At 38.7% G+C, this 24,641-nt stretch overlaps 1 protein-coding gene, 1 non-coding gene and 1 pseudogene across 8 annotated transcripts in view; 2 read left to right on the top strand and 1 right to left on the bottom strand.

The window, feature by feature from the left end:
* SLC25A12 (solute carrier family 25 member 12) overlaps positions 1-24,641 on the top strand; it is a 302,640-nt gene that overhangs the window by 205,431 nt on the left and 72,568 nt on the right. For 5 of the 6 annotated variants that reach the window (XM_053596493.1, XM_053596495.1, XM_053596496.1 and 2 more), the window contains exon 3: positions 17,981-18,123. In XM_053596493.1, the coding sequence (XP_053452468.1) occupies positions 17,981-18,123 (143 nt within the window). Of the gene's footprint in view, positions 1-10,634; positions 10,691-17,980; positions 18,124-24,641 lie in introns of those variants that run through there. The other variant, XM_053596498.1, reaches the window with a different exon arrangement.
* LOC128589808 (heterogeneous nuclear ribonucleoprotein A3-like) lies at positions 2,212-3,821 on the top strand (annotated as a pseudogene). Its single transcript, XR_008381133.1, has one exon. The product of XR_008381133.1 is annotated as a heterogeneous nuclear ribonucleoprotein A3-like (transcript).
* On the bottom strand, positions 14,294-14,415 carry LOC128591086 (U6atac minor spliceosomal RNA). The gene has a single exon (XR_008381518.1). It is a non-coding gene; the product is annotated as a U6atac minor spliceosomal RNA (small nuclear RNA).

The raw sequence follows: 24,641 nt of genomic DNA, 5'->3' as shown, positions 1-24,641 counted from the left end.
TGTAAGAGTTGATGAGAAGGGCTTTATATGAGTAAAGCATTATTGACTATAGGGAAATTGGTTCATTTTTTTCTTTGTTCTTCATTTTTCTCAGATTTTGATGAGCCGTGTTTTTCATTAGTTTAAAAAAACCACCAAGCTATATTCATTAAGACCTGCTTTTTCCCATCCCTACCTCCAGATCACAAAATTGGAGCACAACGAATGAATTCTCATGTGTTAGTTAGTCGGTGCTAGGATTTTACAACCAGTTGTCAAGCTAAGATTTTACTATTACTGCTTTTACAACTGTCATTTCTTGATTTATCCCTTTCTTCTTTAACCTCTCTCACCCACACACTATCATGGACCCAATTTAGCTACATCAGTATAGCTAAAGGAGTATACAGTAGCAAAAGGAGACTATAGAAGCAATGAAAGAAGGAGGCGAGGTGGGGACAACCGGAATGTCATAGGCTGTTTGTTATAAGTCTAACCAATTTCAAAATGAAGAGTGAATCTTGTCCATGCTTGGTGGCAGAGTAGATTTTCAAAATCTTTTAAGTGAGAAAATCATTAACATCTCTTTGAACTTTTTTTTAGCTGATAGAATTTCTATTGTTCATTTGTTGGTGTATTGTATGATAAAAGCAACATACGCTGAGACTGTACAACTATTTATGCCAGACCAAAAATTTACTGAAAAATAGATCTCACATGTTATTTTGATCTTGTTCTTTTTTCATTATCACCAATGTAACAATGAAGATCATACTCCATACAATGTTATGAAAATGCATTCTTTTCTGTCTTCATATAAGTGGAAGAAGATGCTGCTAGCGTAAAGCAAAGAGTAATTTTTCCTTAGGGTCTTTTTTTAATGATACATTAATTTTTTAAATGAAAAGAATGTCCTTTTATTCAATAAATACTTCTTTGCATAATCTGTATTATTTTTGTCAGGCTGGGGTTGAGAATGGAATGAAGAGGGCTTTAGCAGAGTTTGAATTCTCAGTTGACACCGTTTGGCCTCAGGTGTTTATGTTACTTTCTGAGCCTATTTTCTCATCTAAGAAGGCAAAACTGCACCTAGCACGTGGGGATGTTACGAGTATATAAAGATTAAATGAAGTAACATGTAAACTATGCCCCTGATGCACGGGCATAAAGATTAATTCCTTGTCCCTTTCCTTCTTTTCTGAGTTGAGATGAGGACTTTTTTTTTTTTTTTTCCTGAATGAGACCTGAGCCTTTGGCCTTCCCCAGATAACTAGGCTGAACCTAATAAAGTGACTAAGATTTTAACATGTTATTATGAGTATGCACCTGTAATCAGTTTATTACTTACATTCTTGAGACATGCACCTGAAGATCTTCACAAATACCCATATTTAAATATCAACATAAGAGGTAATTTCTCTCAAGTTTGTAAGGTTCTGAGATGAGGTGTAGCCATAGTCTAAGGCTGGAGACTTTACAGACCATGTAATATCTTTGCAGGGTTTTCTTCTGAACTTTTAGTTGCTCAGTTTAGACCAGAAAAGGGGTATTAGTCCAACCATAGGTTCTGAACTACACACACTTGAAAGACAGACTTATAATTTATTTGTTTTGTGTGTGTAACTTCTTTTCTTGTTTTTTTAAACCCTTGTCTCCCTGTTCCATCTGGCTCTCAGTACTGTGGAAATTTCTGAAAGCATCTTCCACTGAAACCATTGCTTTGGCCAGCATTGGGCTTCTAGACCTGTAAGAAACCTGTTTCTGAAGATGTGTTAGTTAAGACTACTTCAGTCTGAAGTGACAGAAATTCAGTTACTTTGGTCCAGAATGTACTGTCTCTACCATGACTGAACCAGCAACTTAGGGTATCATCAGGGATCAGATCAGAAACATCTCTTAGTTTTGGTTTCCTTTGTTCTGGCTTCAACTCAGACAGGCTCTGCCATGAGAAGTAGCCCCAGATTAAAATCCTTCCAGTTCAAGGCCAGTGCTTTGAATGTAATCGTGTAATCCTAGCACTCTGGGAGGCCAAGACGGGTGGATTGCTTGAGCTCAGGAGTTTGAGACCAGCCTGAGCAAGAGTGAGACCTTGTCTCTTAAAAAATTGCCTGATGTTTTGGTGGGTGCCTGTAGTCCCAGCTACTCAGGAGGTTGAGGCAAGAGAATTGCTTGTGCCCAATAGTTTGATTGCTGTGAGCTATGATGCCATGGCAACAAAATGAGACACTGTCTAAAAATAAATGGGTCCCATATTGAACTCGAGTTGGAAGAGGCGAGTCCGGTCTCAAAATGGAGGGCCATGATCCAAAGGAACCAGAGCAGTTGAGAAAACTGTTTATTGGTGGTCTGAGCTTTGAAACTACAGATGATAGTTTAAGAGAACATTTTGAGAAATGGGGCACACTCACAGATTGTGTGGTAATGAGAGATCCCCAAACAAAACGTTCCAGGGGCTTTGGTTTTGTGACTTACCCTTGTGTGGAAGAGGTGGATGCAGCAATGTGTGCTCAACCACACAAGGTTGATGGGCGTGTTGTGGAACCAAAGAGAGCTGTTTCTAGAGAGGATTCTGTAAAGCCTGGTGCCCATCTCACAGTGAAGAAAATTTTTGTTGGTGGTATTAAAGAAGATACAGAAGAATATAATTTGAGAGACTACTTTGAAAAGTATGGCAAGATTGAAACCATAGAAGTTATGGAAGACAGGCAGAGTGGAAAAAAGAGAGGATTTGCTTTTGTAACTTTTGATGATCATGATACTGTTGATAAAATTGTTGTTCAGAAATACCACACTATTAATGGGCATAATTGTGAAGTGAAAAAGGCCCTTTCTAAACAAGAGATGCAGTCTCTGGATCGCAAAGAGGTTGTGGAGGTGGATCTGGCAACTTTATGGGTCAGGGAGGAGACTTTGGAGGTGGTGGAGGTAATTTTGGCCGTGGTGGAAACTTTGGTGGAAGAGGAGGATATGGTGGTGGAGGTGGTGCAGCAGAGGTAGTTATGGAGGAGGTGATGGTGGATACAATGGATTTGGAGGTGACGGTGGGAACTATGGCGGTGGTCCTGGTTACAGTAGTAGAGGGGGCTATGGTGGTGGTGGACCAGGATATGGAAACCAAGGTGGCGGATATGGTGGTGGAGGAGGATATGATGGTTACAATGAAGGAGGAAATTCTAGAGGTGGTAACTATGGTGGTGGTGGGAACTATAATGATTTTGGAAATTATAGTGAACAACAGCAATCAAATTATGGACCCATGAAAGGGGGCAGTTTTGGTGGAAGAAGCTCGGGCAGTCCATATGGTGGTGGTTATGGATCTGGTGGTGGAAGTGGTGGATATGGTAGCAGAAGGTTCTAAAAACAACATAAAAGGGCTACAGTTCTTAGCAGGAGAGAGAGCGAGGAGTTGTCAGGAAAGCTGCAGGTTACTTTGAGACAGTCGTCCCAAATGCATTAGAGGAACTGTAAAAATCTGCCACAGAAGGAATGATGATCCATAGTCAGAAAAGTTACTGCAGCTAAAACAGGAAACCCTTCTTGTTCAGGACTGTCATAGCCACAGTTTGCAAAAAGTGCAGCTATTGATTAATGCAATGTAGTGTCAATTAGATGTACATTCCTGAGGTCTTTTATCTGTTGTAGCCTTGTCTTTTTTCTTTTCATTACATCGGGTATATTGCCCTGTAAATTGTGGTAGTGGTACCAGGAATAAAAAATTAAGGAATTTTTAACTTTTCAATATTTGTGTAGTTCAGTTTTTCTACGTTTTAGTACAGAAACTTTAACAAAATGCAGTTTTGAAGGTGTTTCCTTGTGAGTTAACAAGTAAAGAAGATCATTGTTAATTAAAAAATAAATAAAAATAAATAAATGAAATCTTTCCAGTTCAGCATAATCAGCAGGAAGGGGATATCTTTTCCCCAACTTCTAGGTTAGGTCTAGGAAGTAATGCCCCCTGCCTCCCACCCCTAAATAACACGGCAGTACCAAAGGAATGGCCTTATCTGGTTCACATGCTCACCTCTGGAACTGAGTGGAGTCAGCCCCTATGCAAATTGAGAGGGGGGAAAGGGATATACTTTGAAGGAAAATTAGCATGCAGAAGGGAGAAGGAAAACCAGGCAGATTAAAAATAAAAAAACATATATGTACATCACATAAGGGACTGGAAAGCCTGGAGATGGGTGACAGAGAAGGCAAGAGATTTTGTGTCTCATGGTTAACACTGCTGTATTTGATAGATTTCTTTCTAGCATTGTTCTTTTACTATCTGCAAAAGCACCTTAAATGAAATGACAATAAATAACCAGAATTAAGACCACTGAAGGAGAAATGTAGCCTCACCTTATTTTTCCTTCAGATACCTCTAGTCTTTCTGGGTTTTCCCCCCCTTTGTGGTGGTCTTCCTCTCCCCCAACTACTTTCCAGTTACTCTCTACCTTTCCACCCCATGGCTCATTATTTTGAGCAGTTCTGTTCAACACAGATTGCTATTGATTGTTCTGATAAGAGCTAGACACTGTGGTAGGTACTAGAGGTATGAGGATAAATAAGGCATACCTGTTCTTAAAGGAATCATAGCCTAGAGCCACTTACGTTACACAGACATGAATGCATTTTTTTTTTTTTTTTTTGAGACAAGAGTCTCAAGCTGTCACCCTGGGTAGAGTGCGATGGCATCATAGCTCACAGCAACCTCCAACTCATACTCAAGCAATCCTCTTAACTCAGTTTTTCTTTTTAGTAGAGACGGGGTCTTGCTTTTGCTCAGGCTGGTCTCAAACTCATAGGCTCAAGCAATCTACCCTCCTTGGTCTCCCAGAGTGCTAGGGTTACAGGTGTGAGCTGTATAAGGCTGGATGTTTGAAGTCCTTTCTGAACTCTGCCACAAATCTCAATATTTCTCTCAGATATCTAAGAGGTAACCACTGTTCTTGGTTGTAGTTCTTTCTGATCTTTTTCCATATGTTTACTTAGAAAACACAGGGTTTTGGCTTGGCGCCCATAGTTCAGTGGTCAGGGGGCCAGCCACATGCCCCGGGGCTGGTGGGTTCAAACTCAGCCTGGGCCTACTAAGCAACAACAAAAAAATATAGCTGGTTATTGTGGTGGTGCCTGTAGTCTCAGCTACCAGGGAGGCTAAGGCAAGAGAATTGCTTGAGGGAGGTGCCTGTGGCACAGTGAGTAGGGCGCTGGCCCCATATGCCGAGGGTGGTGGGTTCAAACCCAGCCCTGGCCAAACTGCAACAAAAAATAGCCGGGCGTTGTGGTGGGTGGCTATAGTCCCAGCTACTCGGGAGGCTGAGGCATGAGAATCGCCTAAGCCCAAGAGCTGGAGGTTGCTGTGAGCTGTGACGCCACAGCACTCTACCGAGGGCAACAAAGTGAGACTATCTCTTAAAAAAAAAGAGAGAGAGAGACAGAGAATCACTTGAGTTTAAGAGTTTGAGGTTGCTGTGAGCTGTGACATTATGGCACTCTATCAAGGATGACACAGTGAGACTGTCAGAGAAAACACTGTCAGAGAAAAGAAAATACAGGATTTTGTGGTTTGCAAATATAAATAACTAATGCTTATTGAGTCACTGTTATATATCAGACACTATCTTATTAATAAGTGTTTTATATAAATCATCATATTTAATCCTCAGAACAATTCTGTTAGGTAGGTACTATTAGTATTCCCATTTTATAGGTGAGGAAACTGAGCCACAGAAAAATTAAGTAACTTGCTCACAGTTTTGCAGTAAACAGAAGAGCCTTGCTTTATATAATGCAACTTGCCTTTTTTACTTAATATTATTTGGAGGTACAAGTATGTTAACACATACAGAATCATTTTATTATTTTTCTGTAGCCTTAAAAAAACTTTATTATGGGAAATTTCAAACACATACAAATCTAGAGAAAGAGTATAATGAATCACCATATACCTGTCAGTTAGCTTCTCCAAGTATCATGGTTTATCTTCCTTATCTGCATCACAGTTGCTCTGGCTTATTTTTAAGTGGTTCTCGGAGATCATATGGCTGCATCCATAAATATTTCAGGTCCATAAAGTTTGTGTGCAATTTAAAATAGTTTCACATTTTAAATTTGTGCAATTACATTTGTGCAATTTAAAATAGTTTCACATTTTAAATTGCACAAAAACTTAATGGATACCCTGTATATCTCAACAAAATAAAGACTCTGAAAGCAACCAAACTGTAATAGCATTACACCTAAAAAATTCCTTATCATCATCAATTTCTATTCAATGTTGAAATTTTCCTGATTGTTTCATAATTTTTAAAAGTACCTTCATTAAAACCAAGATCCAAACCAGGGTCACACACATTGAATTTGGCTGATCTGTCTCTTAGAACTTTTAATACCCTTTGGTCCCTACCAGGATAAAGGTTCGTATTTCTCTATTGCAAAAATCTTGATATTTAATCAAGTCTTATCAATGTTAATGTCTTCTGTCCCCCTAGGAACTGCATCTTGATTGTCAAGGAGACTGATTAGCCCAGGCTTATCATATGTTTGGTCCTTGTATGCTCCCATCATTTCTTGAACCAAGAGACGAAAGTATTTATTTAAGGAACAATGCAAATTAATTATTCAACTTAATCTGTCCTGGGAAGCATTATATTATAGTTCCATTTATTATGTTCTCTGGGATCATTATTTTATGTCCAAGATTTTTGGCCATATTGAGGGAAAAGTGTCTTGGTGGATCTGGTTTATTGTGGTAACTTGATTTCAGTGATTAGTAAGGATCTTGTACCTCCCTTCTCTGTTAGGAATTGTATTATTCAATAATTGACAGTAGGACTTGCTATAATGGACAGTGATGCATTAAAGCAAAAAGAAAAATAAGCATTTCATGGAAGCAATCTGAATAGAAAGGTAGAGTTCTAAAGAATTTTCATAGCAAAATCAATAAAAGATTGTTTCTATTTTATGCAAAATATGCAACTGAAAGTACCAATTAAAATTAGTTGTATTAAATAGCTTTTCTCTAATGCACATGTAGTTGGTTTTAGTCATATCAGAAAAATTTTACATTACCAATTAAAATCTCTGTTTTAAAAAATTAATATGACTTAATAAAGTTAAAATTAAAAAGTCAATTTGCCATATATGTTTAACATTTTTTCCTCATTGAAGTATTATTTATGATAGAATACTCTCATTCTAATTGAGGCAATATACTAAAATAAGGTGAATTATACATTATACTCTTACAACAGGGATTCATGCCCTATTTGTATGACAGATCTGCTGTGGTCTTTGCTTCTTATGCAGTACGCTCGTATAGTGAAAGGGCACGAATTCCTGGCTAAATTTGGCTTCAGTAGGAAGTAGCAGTGAAGGACAGGAAGAGGATTAACTTCATGTTCTAGGCTTTTAACTTACTACATATTAGCGTCTTCCAGTGTTCACATAATTCACGTGGGAAATGCTTTTATCTGTAATTACTGAACTCTGACATTGTCATTTGAGGTACTGAAATTGAAAGCATGTTAAGATCTGAAAATGTCAGTTCATCTCAATTGGAACAAAGTCACGGAGGAACAGTTTGTTTTGACTCATATTACTGCCACATGTTAGATAAGCAGAATGAAGCTGCCTAGGCCAGTCAGGACTGATCTTGTGGTGAGCCCAGGAATACTAGAAGCCAACCCCAAGGAAACCTTGGTTTGGGGAGAGTCAGAGAGTTAGAACAATAACTCCTTCATGTTTGGGCAAAAGCAGGAAGATCGAATAAGCAAGGAGGGAAACTGGGATCATGTGCTTTTCTGTTTCTAAGTATTTTACAATAACTACTTCAGTATACACATGTTTTTTGTAATTTCCAATACTTCGGTGTTCAATATTCTGTTTTTGCCTCATCACATTACAATTATTTTCCTGTAACTCCTTGTTAGAGAAGAGGATCAGAGAAGCTGCATGTTTTGCCTAAAAAGTCTCAGTGAGTTAATGGCTCTGGTTTACAGCCCAAGTTTTCTGAGCTGCTTGACAGCAGGAACTGTGTCTTGCTGATCTTTGTGTCCCCAGTACCAGGCCTGGTGCCCAGCAGATAGTTTTACATTGAATACAGAATAACCTGAAAGATTTGATCTCCTTAGGTTCTGGCTTAAAAAGTAGTGTTTCCAGATATATTGCTTTAGTTTTGATGTGCATACTTGAAAAGAAATATCCTTCATCTTGATATACTGCATAATTTTTTATTTTTATTATCTATTTATTTTTTGAGACCGAGTCTCATTTTGTTGCCCTTGGTAGAGTGCCATGGAATCATAGCTCAAAGCAACCTCAAACTCCCTGGCTGAAGCGATCCTCTTACCTCAGCCTCTACAAGAGCTGGGACTACAGGCGCCCACCACAATGCCTGCCTGTATTTAGAGATGGGGGTCTCCCTACTCTTGCTCAGGCTAGTCTCAAATTCCTGAGCTCAGGCAATCCATCCACCTCAGCCTTCTAGATTGCTAGGATTATAGTTTTTGGGCTGGGCACATAGCTCACGCCTGTAATTCTAGCACTTTGAAGGCTGAGGTGGGAGGATTGCTAGAAACCAGGCTGAGCAAGAGTGAGACCCTATTTCTACAAAAACTAGAAAAAATTAGCTGGGTGTGGTAGCATGCACTTGTAGTCCCAGCTACTTGGGAGGCTGAGGCGGGGGGACCACTCAAGCCCTGGAATTTGAGGTTGCTGTGAGCTAGCTAGATGCCATGCACTCAAGCCCAGGTGACAAAGGGTGACCCCCTCTCCAAAAAACCCAGTAAGAACAATAAGTAACCAGTTTTTTAGTCACAACACATCAGAATTTTCCTTTGTAGTCTCTGAAATATCTTTTAGAATATAAAACATCAAAGCATCTGTTTATGAACCTAAGTTATTTAAACAAGTAATTTGTATCATTTACTATTTGGGTTTTTTAATTCATTCAAGTCATTGAGTTTTAAGTTAATCTTTTTTTTTCTTAGTGGATATTTAGGGTTGTGTGTGAGCTTTTTGAAATGTATAGTTAATATGGTAATATAGATCATACTCATTCTAAAGGTCACTTAAGGTTAAGCTTGGTAAATTGCCCAGGAATTACTACTATCCAATTTACTTCAGTCGGTTGAGGCCTTGAGATCTTGATCTGTTGGCTTGGTAGGCAAAATATTTCTAGATGGCATAATCTCATTTAGAACTAGAGATAGTTCAGTGTAATTATAACGTCTGTCTATATTGAAACACCACCATCTTTTACAGACAATAAATGTTTGAGATCCTAATCTCTTGTAAGATTTATTTCTCAATCTTCAGAATGCCAAGGCTCTTTCAAGCACATGTGCACTGTATTCAATATAAATTTAAATGTCTCTGTAAATGTCAGAGCTATGTGTACCTTTTAAATACTTGAATTGGGTTTGGAAAAAGTTTAATCAGGAAAGTAGACCACCTACTTTTGTTCAGATACTTTCAGCTACTTCAGCTCAGTGTCTTTCATGTGTCCTTGACTTTTTGCCCAAGAGGGATTTACAACTGCTTAAAAGACATCTTTGAAATGGCAAATGATTAACTCTGAAGTTGTAGAATGGAGATAATTTTTGGTATCTCATTTTGTTGCCCTCGGTAGAGTGCTATGGTGTCATAGCTCACAGCAACCTCAAACTCTTGGGCTCAAGCAATTCTCTTGCTTCAGCCTGTCAAGTAGCTGAGACTACAGATGTCTGCCACAACACCCAGCTATTTTTTAGAGACTGGGTCTTGCTGTAGCGCAGGCTGGTCTTGAACTCCTGAGCTCAAGCAGTCGACTTGCCTGGGCCTCCTGGAGTACTAGGATTACAGGCTGAGCCACTGCCTCCTGGCCATTCAGAATGGAGATCATATTTGGTTAATTTCATTTAAAGTCATTTTAATTCACCCTTTGAAAATATAGAAACGAAATGGAAATATCATGAAACTACTGAATCATGTGATATATTAGATCATTAGCATACGTGTTAGTCTGAGAGACCCAAAACTTTTTTTAAACTGCTTTTTATCATTTTTAGCATAAACACTCAAGCCATTTTGATTAGCAGAAAGAAACAGGCCTCACTCAATAAGGCCATTAAACATTTTTTTATTTTTAGTGTAGGCCATGTAATTTTTTTTTGCAGGTTTTTTTTTGGCCAGGGCTGGGTTTAAACCCGCCACCTCTGGCATATGGGGCCAGTGCCCTACTCCTTTGATCCACAGGTGCCGCCCCATGTTACTTTTTGTGTTACCCTAGGTCATGTTTACTTTTTAAAAAAATTTGTTAACATTGTTAAACATTTTACCCAATCAATTATAAGAGGAAACATTAAGTGGGTTGTTATTATTTTAAAAGTTTGTAAAAAAAATACTTTTGATTTAAATATATCACCAATTTTTGAGGTAGCAGCTTTTCTCTTTTAGCAGAAATACTTATTTTAGCATTTTTGACTGACTTTGGGTAGATTCTAGTTTCAGTTCTGAACTCTCTCTTTGGTTCTGTTTGTTCAGGCAGCAGGCTTCCTGAAATTGCCAAGTAATTGTCTCTCATTTAATGAATTAATTAGTTAACTGTCTCCTGTAGAAGTCAAGTACTGACTCCTTGTGGATGAGAAGACTTGAGTTTTTTTCCCTCTGAGCAAAACACTGTCTTTCAGTTAAAATCAAGTTAAAGTAGACTAAGAGAGCTGAGGAAAACGCAAAATACCTTGGGGTAAGTGGTTCTCTGGCATCATTTATAACAGATACTGGCAAAGCCTGTTTCAGTACATGCCAATTAAAGCATTCATTTGTTTTTCTTGTTGGCTGCTCTGTCCTTGGTGGTTTGTGTTAAAGCTGCTCTATTTCCTGAGAGCTGTAAAGTCAAGAATGTTGTGAAATACTTGGTGATTACACACATACAGTGTACTCTTATTTTGTGTGTGTCTATGTGTTATATTTAGTGGTAGTAGTCCTGGAGATCAAATTCAGGTTTTAGAGAATAGACATCTCTGTGGAAAAAAGCAATGGACAATTAGTTGTCAAATTTTGTTATATTAACTCTGAAATGTTTTCATGTTCTCTTCCCCACTGTTTTGTCATCTGCTAATTAAAGACAGCAACACAAACAATTGTGAAGAGAGAGATAACCATAACTCCATCTTTCTAGTATTTTCTTATTTTATGTTTTGTGCTTAATTTTTCCTTTTCTTTTTAATTTTTCATAGGAGACAGGCCCAGCCTTTCTTGTCAAAATATGTGAGCACTTTAAAAAAAAAATTTTTTTTTTTGAGAGTTTCACTTATTAACCCTCAGTAAAGTGCTGTGGTGTCACAGCTCATAGCAACCTCCAAATCCTTGTGCTTATTAGGCTATTCTCTTGTCTCAGCCTCCCGAGTAGCTGGGATTACAGGTGCCTGCCACTACATCTGGCTATTTTTTTTTGCAGTTTGGCCGCAGCTGGGTTTGAACCCACCACCCTCAGTATATGGGGCCAGCGCCCTACTCACTGAGCACAGGCGCCTCACTTTGTCACCCTCAGTAGAGTGCTGTGGAGTCATAGCTTATAGCAACTTCAAACTCTTGGGCTCAAGCGATTCTCTTGCCTCAGCCTCCCCAGTAACTGGGACTACAGGCACCCACTACAATGCCTGGCTTTTTTTTTTGTTTGTTTAGCAGGCCCTGGGTGGGGTTTAAACCCACCAGCCCTGGAACATGTGGCTGTGTCCTAACTACTGAGCTGCAGGCACCCAGCCTGTTTTTGTTTTTGAGACAGAGTCACTGTTGCTTGGGCTAGAGTGCAGTGCTTACTGTAACCAGGAATACCCTGGGATGACATCCTCCTGCCTCAGCCTCCTGAGTAGCTGGGACTATAGGCATATTATCAGCCTTGGCTAATTTTTTTTCTATTTTTTGTAGAGCCAGGGTCTCACTCTTGCTCAGGATGGTCTGCAACTCCTGGCCTCAAGAGATCTCCTGCCTTAGCCTCCTGAGTAGCTGGGACTATAAGCATGGTACCAGCCTTGGCTAATTTTTTTCTATTTTTTGTAGAGCCAGGGTCTCACTCTTGTTCAGGCTGGTCTCCAACTCCTGGCCTCAAGAAATCCTCCTGCCTGGGCTTCCCAAAGTGCTAAGATTATAGGCGTGAGCTACCATGCCCAGCCTGGTTCTTTATATATGATATATATGTATACTTGCATGTGTGTACCTATATATTGCTAAATTGCTTTTCAAAAGGGCTGAATTTTTTTTTTTTTTTTTTTTTGTAGAGACAGAGTCTCACTTTATGGCCCTCGGTAGAGTGCCGTGGCCTCACACAGCTCACAGCAACCTCCAACTCCTGGGCTTAAGCGATTCTCTTGCCTCAGCCTCCCGAGTAGCTGGGACTACAGGCGCCCGCCACAACGCCCGGCTATTTTTTTTTTGGTTGCAGTTTGGCTGGGGCCGGGTTTGAACACGCCACACTCGGTATATGGGGCTGGCGCCCTATGGACTGAGCCACAGGCGCCGCAAAAGGGCTGAATTTTTAAAAAGCCAGATGTACAGTACAGTATAAATAGCATGTTTTCATTTGTGTAAAAAAGAAATGGATAAGAATTTCATAAAGTTTGTGTGCAATTTAAAATAGTTGGCTATTATTATATATAACACACATATATGGATATATATATTAGTGTATGTACATAATTTATTTGTTTATGATAAAACATCTGTAGAAGGATATTTAAGAAATTGTTGCCTTGGGTGGGGAACTGAGTGACTGAGGGCATAGGTGGGAGGAAGACTTTTCAGTGTTATATTGTGTACTTTCCAAATTTTGAGTGGTATAAATGCAGTGCTATTAAAATAATAGGATAAGAGCCATTGGCAATGGGTAAACATACCCTTTGTTTTTTCCTTTTCACTCCCCCAACATCTTGGTTCCAGCCTCAACGTCTTTCATTCATTTCTTTGCCATAGCCACTACTTGGTTGCATTGCCCCTCAATTCCTCTCTTCTCCACCCATCTTTCACATTGCCATCGAGAAGAGCAGAGGTCAGAGCATGTCTTTCTCCTCCCCTAAAATTTTTAGTGGTATTTCCCAGCTTGTGGAATAAAGTTAGAACCTCCCACCCTGGGGTTGTATCCTTGAGTGCAGTCTTTTGAGTGAATCTAAACATTGCAGAACAAATCCTTTTAATAAAGGGATTTGTTCTGTGAAGTTTGGATTTGGTGGAGGAGCCATGCTTGGGGATCTAGAGGGCCACATGTGTGGTCTTGAGCCCACAGGTTCCCTCCCACCAGTTTAGACTATTCAGTTTAATATTTAAAGTCTTCTATCATCTGGTCTCAAACTGCCCTTTCAGCTTTACCTTCTAATACAAATCTTTATGTACTCCCTATAACCATTTTCTTCTCTAAGTAATCCCTCCCCCCAAAAAGAAAAAAAGTGTTTTATTAATTCTGTGTTTGTTCACATTGGGGTTTTTTTTGGGGGTGTGGGGGTGGTTAGCTTCAAATACCCTTTCTCTCCACTTGCAGTTGAAATTGGATGTAACTTTCAAGGGCTATCCTGGATGTTACTTTGTCCTTCCTCACCCCAGCCCCATCCTACCAGTCCTTAGAATGAATGGATTTCTTTTTGGTTCCTATAGTACATTTCTTATTCTATTATTTGGGACTCATATTCCAGTTATCATTGGACTTGTCAGTCTCCTTTAAATTCTAGTTAGAAGCAATTGACAGGAATTGGTAGAGTCCACTGACTATTAGTATCACTGCCTTGCAATTTGCTTTTTCTTTTCTTTCTTCCTTTTTTGAAATGGCCTGCTTTCAACTTTTTTTTTATTATTAAATTATAGCTGTATACATTAATGGAATCGTGGGGTACAATGTGCTGGTTTTATATACAATTTGAAATACTTTCATCAAACTGATTAACATAGCCTTCACGGCATTTTCTTAGTTATTAAGACATTTATATTCTACATTTAGTAAATTTCACATGTACCCTTGTAAGATGCACCGTAGTTGTGGTCCCACCAATTACCCTCCCTCCACTTTTCCTCCTCCCTCCCCTCCCCACCCTATCCCCTTTCCCCATATTCTCAGGCTATAATTGGATTATAGCTTTCATATGAAACTTATAACTTGGTTTCATAGTAGGGCTGAGTACATTGGGTACCTTTTCTTCCATTCTTAAGATTCTTTGCTAAAAAGAATATGTTTCAGCTCCATCCATATAAACATGAAAGAGGTAAAATCTCCATCCTTTTTTTTTTTTTTTTTTTTTGCAGTTTTTGGCCAGGGTGCCACCCTCTCCATCTTTTTTTAAGGCTGCATAAAAAAAAAAAAAACACAAAACAATGGTTAGATGCCACAAAGTAGATGGCAATGCCTTAACCGTATGGGTGTTGTCAGGCCCAAGGGCCTCTTCCATCCTTGTCAAGGGGAGTGCTAACCCTCCTTTCATACAACACAATTTGCTTTTTCTTCATCCTATGTTTATATACTTACTGTTTTGAAACCTCAGAGACTATTTTATCTTCATTTTATAGATGTATGAAATAGGTCATACATTTGAAGAGAATGTATGTCACTTGGAAAGAGAATGGACTTGTCTAAGGACTCATAGTAGGTTAGTGGTAGAGCTAAGATTTAAAACTCAGGACCCCTTTGGGGGCTTTTATGGTCATGTACAGAAACATGACTTTATTTTGGGGTGATGTTCCTTGAGTGTTATTGATGGCATCAATTAGTCAAAAAAAAAAAAAGTACACCTTGGGCTACTTCTTATTCAGGCTGATAAAGCACTTGAGGTGGTAGCCTCTGTGGTGTTTTGCAGAATAAGACAAAGGAAACATTTCTGATTCAGTCCTCTTGTTGAAAAGGATTAGCTTAGTCAGATTCACAAATGCAGACATTTGCAATACTTAACCAAAGAGCAAATCAACAGTCCTTTGCCCTGATCCTTCTTCCCATCTTGGTTCCCAGAAGCAACCACTTATAACCCTTTTATCAATTTATTTTGGTATTTCCTTTTACATTTCTGTGCTGTTCTTTTCCTCCCCCATTCTTCTCCTTTGATTACTGTCAATTTATTTGTAATTTAAAAAAATTAATACTTAGTATTCATATTATTATAAATACTGTTCATTTTGAGCCAAGCATTATTATAATATTTTCTATTTTTATACAACAAAAATACTTCTTCATAAAGTTAAAAATTGCCAGACTTTTCATTTGTCTAGTTAGTTGTATACCTATACTGTTGGGTCCCGACACCACTTATCAGGGCCTAGGAATGGTTGGTCTCTGGTCGCAGCCTTTCTGGCTGTGTTCTAGAGGCAGGCTGTTTTGCTGTTATCTCGCTCAAGAACAATTGCTCTTAGGTGCCTGAGGGCTATTTACCTTAGCTGAAGGAAGAGAGAGAGACACTGTGAGAGAGTAAAGCAGTCTTCTTAGAAAGCTAGATCTTAGTCTTTAGCAGAGCTTAGTGATCTTTTTTTTTTTTTTTTTTTTTTTTTGTAGAGACAGAGTCTCACTGTACCGCCCTCGGGTAGAGTGCCGTGGCGTCACACGGCTCACAGCAACCTCTAACTCTTGGGCTTACGCGATTCTCTTGCCTCAGCCTCCCGAGCAGCTGGGACTACAGGCGCCCGCCACAACGCCCGGCTATTTTTTTGTTGCAGTTTGGCCGGGGCTGGGCTTGAACCCGCCACCCTCGGCATATGGGGCCGGCGCCCTACTCACTGAGCCACAGGCGCCGCCCAGAGCTTAGTGATCTTCAGCAGAGAGATGCCCCGCTGGCGTTCTATAGGCAGAAGTGACAGAGCGAGAGTAAGCCGGTCTGGGACTCTCCTCCATCTTAATTGATCTCGTGCCTCTTAACACCACAGGTTTAGAGACTACCAATTCACCAATGCTCTCATCTCGGAGCTCTCATGCTTATTAGCAGAGCTAAATCCCTCTACACGCCCTTTTCACCAAGGCGTGCCATTACTGAGCTACAGGTGTTTCTTATAACTCTCACTCCTAGCCATAGGCTATATGGGCTGCTACACTATAACCAATTAATTTAACAGATATTTACTGCCCACTGTGTGCCAGGAATTAGTCTTGATGCCTAGGGTACATTATTAAACAAACTAGATGAAGAGTCTTTCCCTTGTGACATAATCTAGTTGAGAGACAATAAACATAAGTAAAATATAAAATATGTTAGAAGGTGATAGATGCTAGGGGATAAAGCAGAGCAGCAAAAGGAGGATTGGGTAATATATCCATACAGGTGTGAGTTATGCTATTAAATAGGGTGTTAAGGGTAGGTCTCATTTTGAAGGTGACATTGGAGGAAAGACTTTCTCATATATACATGAGTCCCCACCCACACATTAGGGACCATTGTATGGTCATCACCCCTATCCTATTCCAGCACATTTTCATTGTCCCTAAAGTTTCCTCCCAGTGTTACTTTCCACATAGTCAAATGCCTTGGATAACCTGAAATTCCATTCTCCCCAATAGCTTTGTTTCCTGAAGCCTTCTATATCCTCATCAGGATGAGGTGTTGTAGAGATCACAGCAGCAGTTGTTCTAAAATTTCCTTTAGCCACTTCTCTGGGTTGAATCACCTGTGCTCTGGATCCCACATCTTCCTTTTATTTCATTCATTCCATCTTTAAAAAAAATTGCCCCCCCCACCCCCCCGTAGCTTCCTAGGATACATGAGAGGAGAAAAAAAAAAAAAAGGTACTCAAAATACTTTTAACCTTATATTCGATTGAAAGTTTGGCTCAGTTTAGAATTTCAGGTTGGAAAGAATTTCTTTCAGAATTTTCAAGGCCTTACTCCATCTTTGCAAGCTTCCAGCTGTTGAGAAGCATACGTGACCTAGTTTTTCTCTCTGAAAACTTTAAGAATTTTCTTTTTACTCTGATGTTCTGCAATTTTATGATGATGAGCTAGGCCCTAGTGTGGGTATGTGTCTGTTTTAGTTATTTACTTAACATTTAGTGAGCCCTTGTATTTTTCAGTTCTGGGAAATTTTCTGATCTTACTGCCTCATTAGTTTACTGAAGTAACTAAATAAATTGATCTGGTACAAATCAAAGAGGAGGGCTTTGGTAGTTCATGTTCAATAATGCCATAGTGTATAAAACCCTTGAAATAATGAGGCGTTTCTTTGATGCAGGTATAATTATTATTTTATTTAAAAAATTATTGGGATAAAAGATAATTTCTTTTTTCCAGCTACTGAAACTTGGAAGGAATACCTATGATGTTTGTTATGCCTTTCTCATTCATTATATTTCTGAGGTTTGGCAAGTTATAAAGTATATATATATACCCCTTTTCCAGGAAGCCTCTGGAGTCTACAGAAGCTATTTTCTTGCAGGTCCTGGCTGCCCTTTCATTTTTCTTAGTCTTTCTCATATATCTGATCTTACCTATATATACATGAGACATATACACACATATATGTGTATACATATTATATATATATTTTTAAATTGAGATACAGTTCATGTAACATAAAATTCACCATTTTAACCATTTTAAAGTGAGCAATTCAGTAATTTTGTAAATTATATTTACAGTGTTGTATGGTCATCAGCACTGTCCTATTCCAGAACATTTTCGTTGTCCCTAAAGAGAAACCCCATAGTCAGTAAGTGGTTAGCTCTCATTCCCTCCTCTTTCCAGCTCTTGACATCTACCATTCCACTTTCTAATTCTATGGGTTTGCCTGTTGTGGACGTTTCATGTAAATGGCATCACATAATATGTGGCCTTTTGTATCTGACTTCTTTCACTTAGCATTGATGTTTTAGGGTTCATGCTTGTTGTAGCAGATATCAGTACTTTGTAGTGTTCTTAAATTAGGCTCAGAGTGTTTCATTTTTCACTATCCAGAGGAAAATTCTGCATTTATTATTCTTATTTTGATCTTAATGCTAGCGTATAACTTAACTTTTCACAAAACATTTGTTAACTCCAAAATGATAATAATTTTTCAGTATGTGTCATTTATTTATTTTTTAGTATGCCAGTACTGAGGTCGATGGAGAACATTACATGACCCCGGAGGACTTTGTTCAACGCTACCTTGGATTATATAATGATCCAAATAGCAATCCAAAGATTGTGCAGCTCTTGGCAGGAGTAGCTGATCAAACCAAGGATGGGTAAGGATCTTTTTGCATTTTCTGAAAACTCCTGTTCTGGAATGTCTTAGTAAAAATTTTTTGAAACCAGCTCGGCACCCATAGCACAGTGATTATGATGCCAGCCAATTAACACCAAGGCTGGTGGGTTCAAACCTGGCCCGGGCCAGCCAAACAGCAGTGGCGACTGCAACAAAAAAATAGCCAGATGTTGTGATGGGTGCCTGTAGTCCCAGGTACTTGAGGCAAGAGAATCACTTAAACCCAAGAGTTTGAGGTTGCTGTGAGCTGTGATGGGACACCACAGCACTCTACTGAGGGTGACATAGTGACACTCTGTCTCAAAAAAAAAAAAAGTATGTTTTTATCACATATTTTGGGGTATAGAAATCTAATGAGAAATATCTTCAGGTTTCTTGGTTTTTTGTAAAATAAATGTATTTTGAAAATATGAAGATAGTAATTTTCCAGGGAAGTATTCTACTTTATAGGTCAAAATATGAGCCATCATAACTCTTAAACCTCACAACTGGTGATCCATATTCTATTCTTTTCTTTTTTTTGAGAATGAGTCTCACTCTGTCATCCTGGGTAGAGTGCCATGGTGTCATATCTCATAATAAGCTCAAACCCTTAGACTCCAAAGTTGGTGGAACTATAGGTGCCCACTACAATGCCTGGCAAGTTTTTTTCTATTTTTAGTAGAGATGGGGTCTTACTTTTGTTCAGGCTGGTCTCAACTTCTGATCTCAAGCAATCTACCTGCTTCCCAATCTATCAGCCTCCCAAAGTGCTAGGATTATAGACATGAGCCTTTGGCTCATGGTCTTTTTAAAAAATGACATAGTTTATGATTAAGCCACAACTTTATATAAAAATTTACAAAAATTGTATTATTTACTGCCATTATCAAGGATATTGGCATTTCTTCCTTTTTGAAAAAAAATTACATGGGAAAAGCCATATTGTATATTGAATAATTTGAGCAGATGGGTTCCAGATAGCCAAGTGTGTTTTTTTCATTCATTTATTCAATAAATACTGAGTGCCTGCTATGTTTTAGGCATTGTTCTTGGTGCTGGAATTACATTAGCAAATAAACTGCACAAAGATGATAAATAAGTAAACTATAGCATGTTAGGAGGCTGTAAATGCTATGATGAAAAATAACCTAGAGTAGAGTTTGGGGAGTGGTATTTATTTGTTTATCTGAATTTATTTTGTGAATATTAGTTGATCGATTACCATTTGTCAGGTACTATTTTTTTTCTTTTTTTTTGAGACAGCCTCACTTTGTCACACTCGATAGAGTGCTGTGGCATCATAGCTTACAGCAACCTCAAACTCTTAAGAGGGCTCACGTGATTGTTTTGTCTCAGCCTCCCAAGTAGCTGGGACTACAGGCACCTGCCACAATACCTGGCTATATTTTAGAGGGGGTTTCGCACTTTCTCAGGCTGGTCTCGAACCTGTGAGCTCAGGCATACCACCTGCCTCAGCCTCCCAGAGTGCTGGGATTGCAGGTGTGGACCACAGTGTCTGGCTTCATTTGTTATGTACTATCGAATCTTATAAAATACAAACATAAATAAAATGAGATTTCTGGCCTTATGAAGAAACTCATAGGGTACTGGGAAAGAAGATGTCTAAACAAAGAAAAAAAAATACTCCTGGGATAAAGTACTCTAATAGATATAAGAGAGACACAGAGGGCACCCATGAAAGCATGGTCAACGCTGTTATCAGTGGTCAGGACAGACTAATAGAAGATGTGTGATGTTTATGAAATCTGGCAAGATGAGTAGGAGCTTGTTAGTAGGTAAGTAGGGAGGAGAATTCCAGGACAGGGACCAGGAGTGGCATGAAACATCAAGGGTCATATATGTGTGTGTATTTGGAGGAGTGGCAGGGGGTAGTTGTGTTGCACTGTACTTTGGTGTGGCCGTGGTATTGCTTTGTTGCTGTGGGAGATGTAGTGGGGTGGCTGTAGGCTCGTGACTCTCATTATTGGAGGGATTTTTAGCCTGGTAGTATAGGGGTATGTAGAGTCACAGAGATAATGAAGTACATCTTACTAGAGTGTAGTTTACTCAACTCAGGAGGGAAAAGCTACCATTATTTTTATTAAAATTTTTATGGCTGTATTTTGGAGCAAATATAATATTTGCATGAATTAGATAAAGAAAATTTTGGCTTGTTATAGCAGTTTCAAGCTACATCCCCAACCTTCTATGGCCAGGTTATTTTTTCTGCCTGTAGAGGTGTTTGTATGAAAAACTTCAAAAGCTGGATGCTAAGGAATCTTTAAAAATTATTTCCATCATCACAAATATAATCAGACTGTAGATAAATAGTTGGGTAAGACTTGCATGCAGTGAAATCCAGTTAGGTGGTAGTAGTTAAAGTAGAAAGATTGGTATCTAAGTTGAGTCCAGGATTAGTACTGTATTCATTTTTATTGTTCCACAAAACAATAGCATATAAAATTTACTGTGTGTTCAACACACAGATGTTTTGTTGAATGAGTATTTCATGTCTTGGAATATAAATGACAAGTATGGGGAAACTTAATACTGTATATACATTTTGTGTCTACTCTCTAAAAATGTCAAATCACCTGCGAAGGCACTGTAGACATTCAATCATAGGGTTTTCCAGTAATGATTACACAATAAGGTATATGAAAATTAATTATACTTAATCAGAATCCCTTCTTCAAAATTAATAAAGGGAACATTTAGCTCTTTTAGAAATTATCAGGATATTTATTATTAATTTAGTCTGACATATCTTCTTAAATGGTTCCTTTTTGTGACTGTTTACTCTAATCCATCTCAGTAATGTATCTTCCCTGAAGCTTCATGTGGTTCTCCTGGGCTGAGTTGCATTGTTAAAGTAGGACATTTTGAGCCGCGTGTGGTAGCTCATGTCTGTAATCCTAGCATTCTGGGAGGCCAAAGCGGGTGGATTGCTTGAGCTCAGGAGTTTAAGATCAGCATGAGCAAGAGCAAGACCCCATCTGTACTAAAAAATAAAAAAAAAAAACTGAGCCAAGATGATCACTTGAACCCAAGAGCTTGAGGTTGCTGTGATCTATGATGCCAGGGCATTCTACTCAGGGTGCCAGAGTGAGACTCTGTCTCAAAATAAATAAAGAAATAAAGGAAGGGAGAGAAGGAAAAGAAAGAAAGAAAGACATTTTCATGTGGTCAAGTGGAATCAAGAGTTTTAAGTTGCCAGAGCAGAATAGATCAATAGTGGGTAGAAGAGAATCTAATAATTTTATAGTGTTTACTTTTTTTTTAAAAAGTTCACTGTTTTTTGAGACAGGGTCTTGCACTTGGCTAGAGTGAGTGCAGTGGCCCTGTTTCACTTTTTTTTTTTTTTTTAGACAGAGTCTTACTTTGTTGCCCTCGGTAGAGTGCCGTGGTGACATAGCTTGCAGCAAACTCAAACTCTTGGTCTCAAACAATTCTCTTGCCTCAGCCTCTGAGTAGCTGGGACTACAGGTGCCTGCCACAATGCCTGGCTATTTATAGAGACAGGGTCTTGTTCTGGCTCAGGCTGGTCTCGAACCCATGAACTCAGATGATCCATCTGCCTTGGCTTCCCAGAGCGCTAAGATTACAACATGAGCCATCGCACACAGCCCCTTTTAAAAAGATAAATCTGTTCTATTTCAAATTTTAAAAACTTCTTAAGCTTCCTTCTCCCCCCCCTTCATTTTCTTTTTATTCTTTTTCTCTATTGTGACAAAGGCCAAGTAGGATTTAGCTCCCTTTTCCCCCCCTTTTTGGGATGGGTCAAATTGGGATGGGTTAAGAAATATAGTCAGAATATAAAAATTATAAATGAATATGTGAAATATAAATTATTTCTAAAAACAAAGAAAAGTAAAATTTTTTAGAAACTTGGGGATTTTTAGCCTCCTCTTCATGAATGGTCTTGAGGTTCCTGAACTTCCTGAAATATGCAGAACAAGTGGAGTTTTGCAGTGGATTTTTCCAGAAATCCCAGATTTTCAAAAAGGTCTATGACTTTAGGGCGGGACACAGTGTCTCATGCCTGTAATCCTAGTGTTTTGGGAGGCCGAGGTGGGTGGATTGCTTGAGTTCAGGAGTTCAGGAAAAGAACTGAAAAAGAAAATCGAGTTGGGCATGGTGGTGGGTTGTAGTCCCAGCTACTCAGGAGGCTGAGATAAGAGGATTGCTGGAGCCCAGGAGTCTGGGGTTGCTGTGAGCAATGACACCACTGCAATCAAGCTGGGGACAACGGAGTAAGACTCTGTCTCAAAAAAAGTAAACAAAACAAAAAGGTCTATGATTTTTTAAAAAGGCCAAATATCATGGTCAAAGATTCTTTATATTCAACAGAATCAAAAGCTTTGATAATGTTTGACTTATGCTGAGAAGTCAATCCTCCCTCATTTAATAGTAAAAGAAAATGAGCCCAGAGAGGTTGTTTGACTTACACAATAATACAAAGTTGTTCTTTTTTTTTTTTTTGAGACAGAGTCTCACTCTGTTGCTAGGGCTAGAGTGCCAGGGTGTTAGCCTACTTCACAGCAACCTCAAACTCCTGGGCTCAAGTGATTCTCCTACCTCAGGTCTCCTGAGTAGCTGGACCTATCGGCATGCAACACAACAGCAGTCTAACCTTCCTACCTTTCTTCCTTCCTTTCTTCTTTCCCTCCCTCCCTCCCTCCTTCCTTCCTTCCTTTTTTTCTTTTTTTCTTTCTCTTATTCATGCTGGTCTTGAACTACTAAACTCAGGGATCCTCCTGCCCTGGCCTCCCAGAGTGCTAGGATTATAGGGGTGATCCTCCTCACTGACCAAAAAACTCTTCTTTAAAGGATGACTATAAGAAGAAAACAGACTAAAAAGTAAAAGAACTAATTTGGGGCTGGGCACAGTGGCTCACAGCTGTAATCATAGCACTCTGGGAGGGAGAATTGCTTTGAGCCAGTGAGTTGAGAGCCTCTGAGCAAGAGTGAGCCTTGTCTCCATAAAAAAACAGAAAAATTAATCGGGTATAGTGGCGTACACCTCCAATCCCAGGTCCTCAGGAGGCTGAGGCAGAAGGATCACTTCCCCCTCTTTGTGTTCCACTTGTTTACCCAGGACAGTGAAGAAATATATAGAGTAATTCAATTGGTACATTTTTTCCAGTCCCAAAATGTGTTCCTTGGCTCTATTGTAATTTTTTGATACTGGGTCCTAGCCCCTAGCTGTGTGTAACTGACAACATTGACTGTTGCTTATAATTGCTTCAGACCAATTCTGCAGGAGCAGAATTTGTATAGAAAGTTTAAGTGATTTGGGTCAGTGGGTGAGAAAAGCTGATATGGGAGTGGGCAATCCCAGGCTCTTTTGTGCTCTGCCCTCTTTCCCCCAGGTTTTCTAGCATGTAAATTTTTTCCTTTCTCTTGTTCCCCATCTCCTTTCCCCCATCTCCTTTACCTCCTTATTATGGTAAAATAAGCAGGAATATTTTGATATATAGGTGCTTACTGTGGAGAGCCATGTAAAAAATAGCATTGTATGGTGTTAATAGCATGATGGGTTGTCTAAAAGTAAAAGCCATTAGCCAAATACTATTTGTGGGATCATGGCTTAAACTTTGAAGTTCTCATTGTATAATGAAAAGCAAAATGATTTTATGCATTAAATGCAGATCTTAGAGATGATTATTGTGTGATCTGATTTAAAATATTTAGACAATTGCTTTTTTGAAAGTAACTTCTAGTACTATAGTTTCTATTTTTAAAACTAGTCAGAATTTCATCTAGAGGCTCTATTCTCCTATAATGTGAAAAACTAGTTTTCGTTTCTCTTACTTTTTTCACAAGTATTTTCCTTTATGTTCACATGCATATAGAGGAAGCTTTTATGCAGAATTCCTGGTTATTTTAAAAATTGCAAAATTAACATATTAATATTTTGGCATTTTATTAGTTCTTATTCAGTAAATTAAAAAGAGACTTTGTAGAACATCTTTAAAAACACATATCAAATTCATAAAATATTTTAAAGTTATAAAATGAATACATGTTCTTTACAAAAAGTCAAACAGCAGGGTAATATATAATGAAGTGTAAAGTGCCCCCTTATTTTTGTTAAAAGAAAACAAACTATTTATGAGGGTGTGAACTAATCAATAGCTTCTTCACTCAACATTTAGTAGCTTGTCCTTCGCAGGTTTTGAATGGGTCCTCCTAGCAACACAGCTATTTATGGCAGGGTAAAGGAAAAACCAGCTTTAAAAAGTATTCTGGAACATATTTGTTTTCTGTTAGCAGATAAGCAGGCTATTTCTTGCTTTCTGAAAAATATTGTTACGTTATGGTGTGGTATGTGATGCCTGAGAGACTGCCAAGTGTCCTATTTTTCCCTTACCTCCCACCCTCAACATTTTATTATGATAAATTTCAAGTATTCAGGAAAGCAGAAAGAATTTTACAGTGAACGCTCATATACTATTCCATAGATTATACCATTAACATCTGGCTATACTTGCTTTTTCACTTACCTTTCCATCC

Source organism: Nycticebus coucang, chromosome 7 (genome assembly GCF_027406575.1).
Source record: "Nycticebus coucang isolate mNycCou1 chromosome 7, mNycCou1.pri, whole genome shotgun sequence".
NCBI classification, from domain to species: Eukaryota; Metazoa; Chordata; class Mammalia; order Primates; family Lorisidae; genus Nycticebus; species Nycticebus coucang.
The sequence above is the reverse complement of the archived record's forward strand: the minus strand, read 5'-3'. Positions and strand labels throughout refer to the sequence as shown.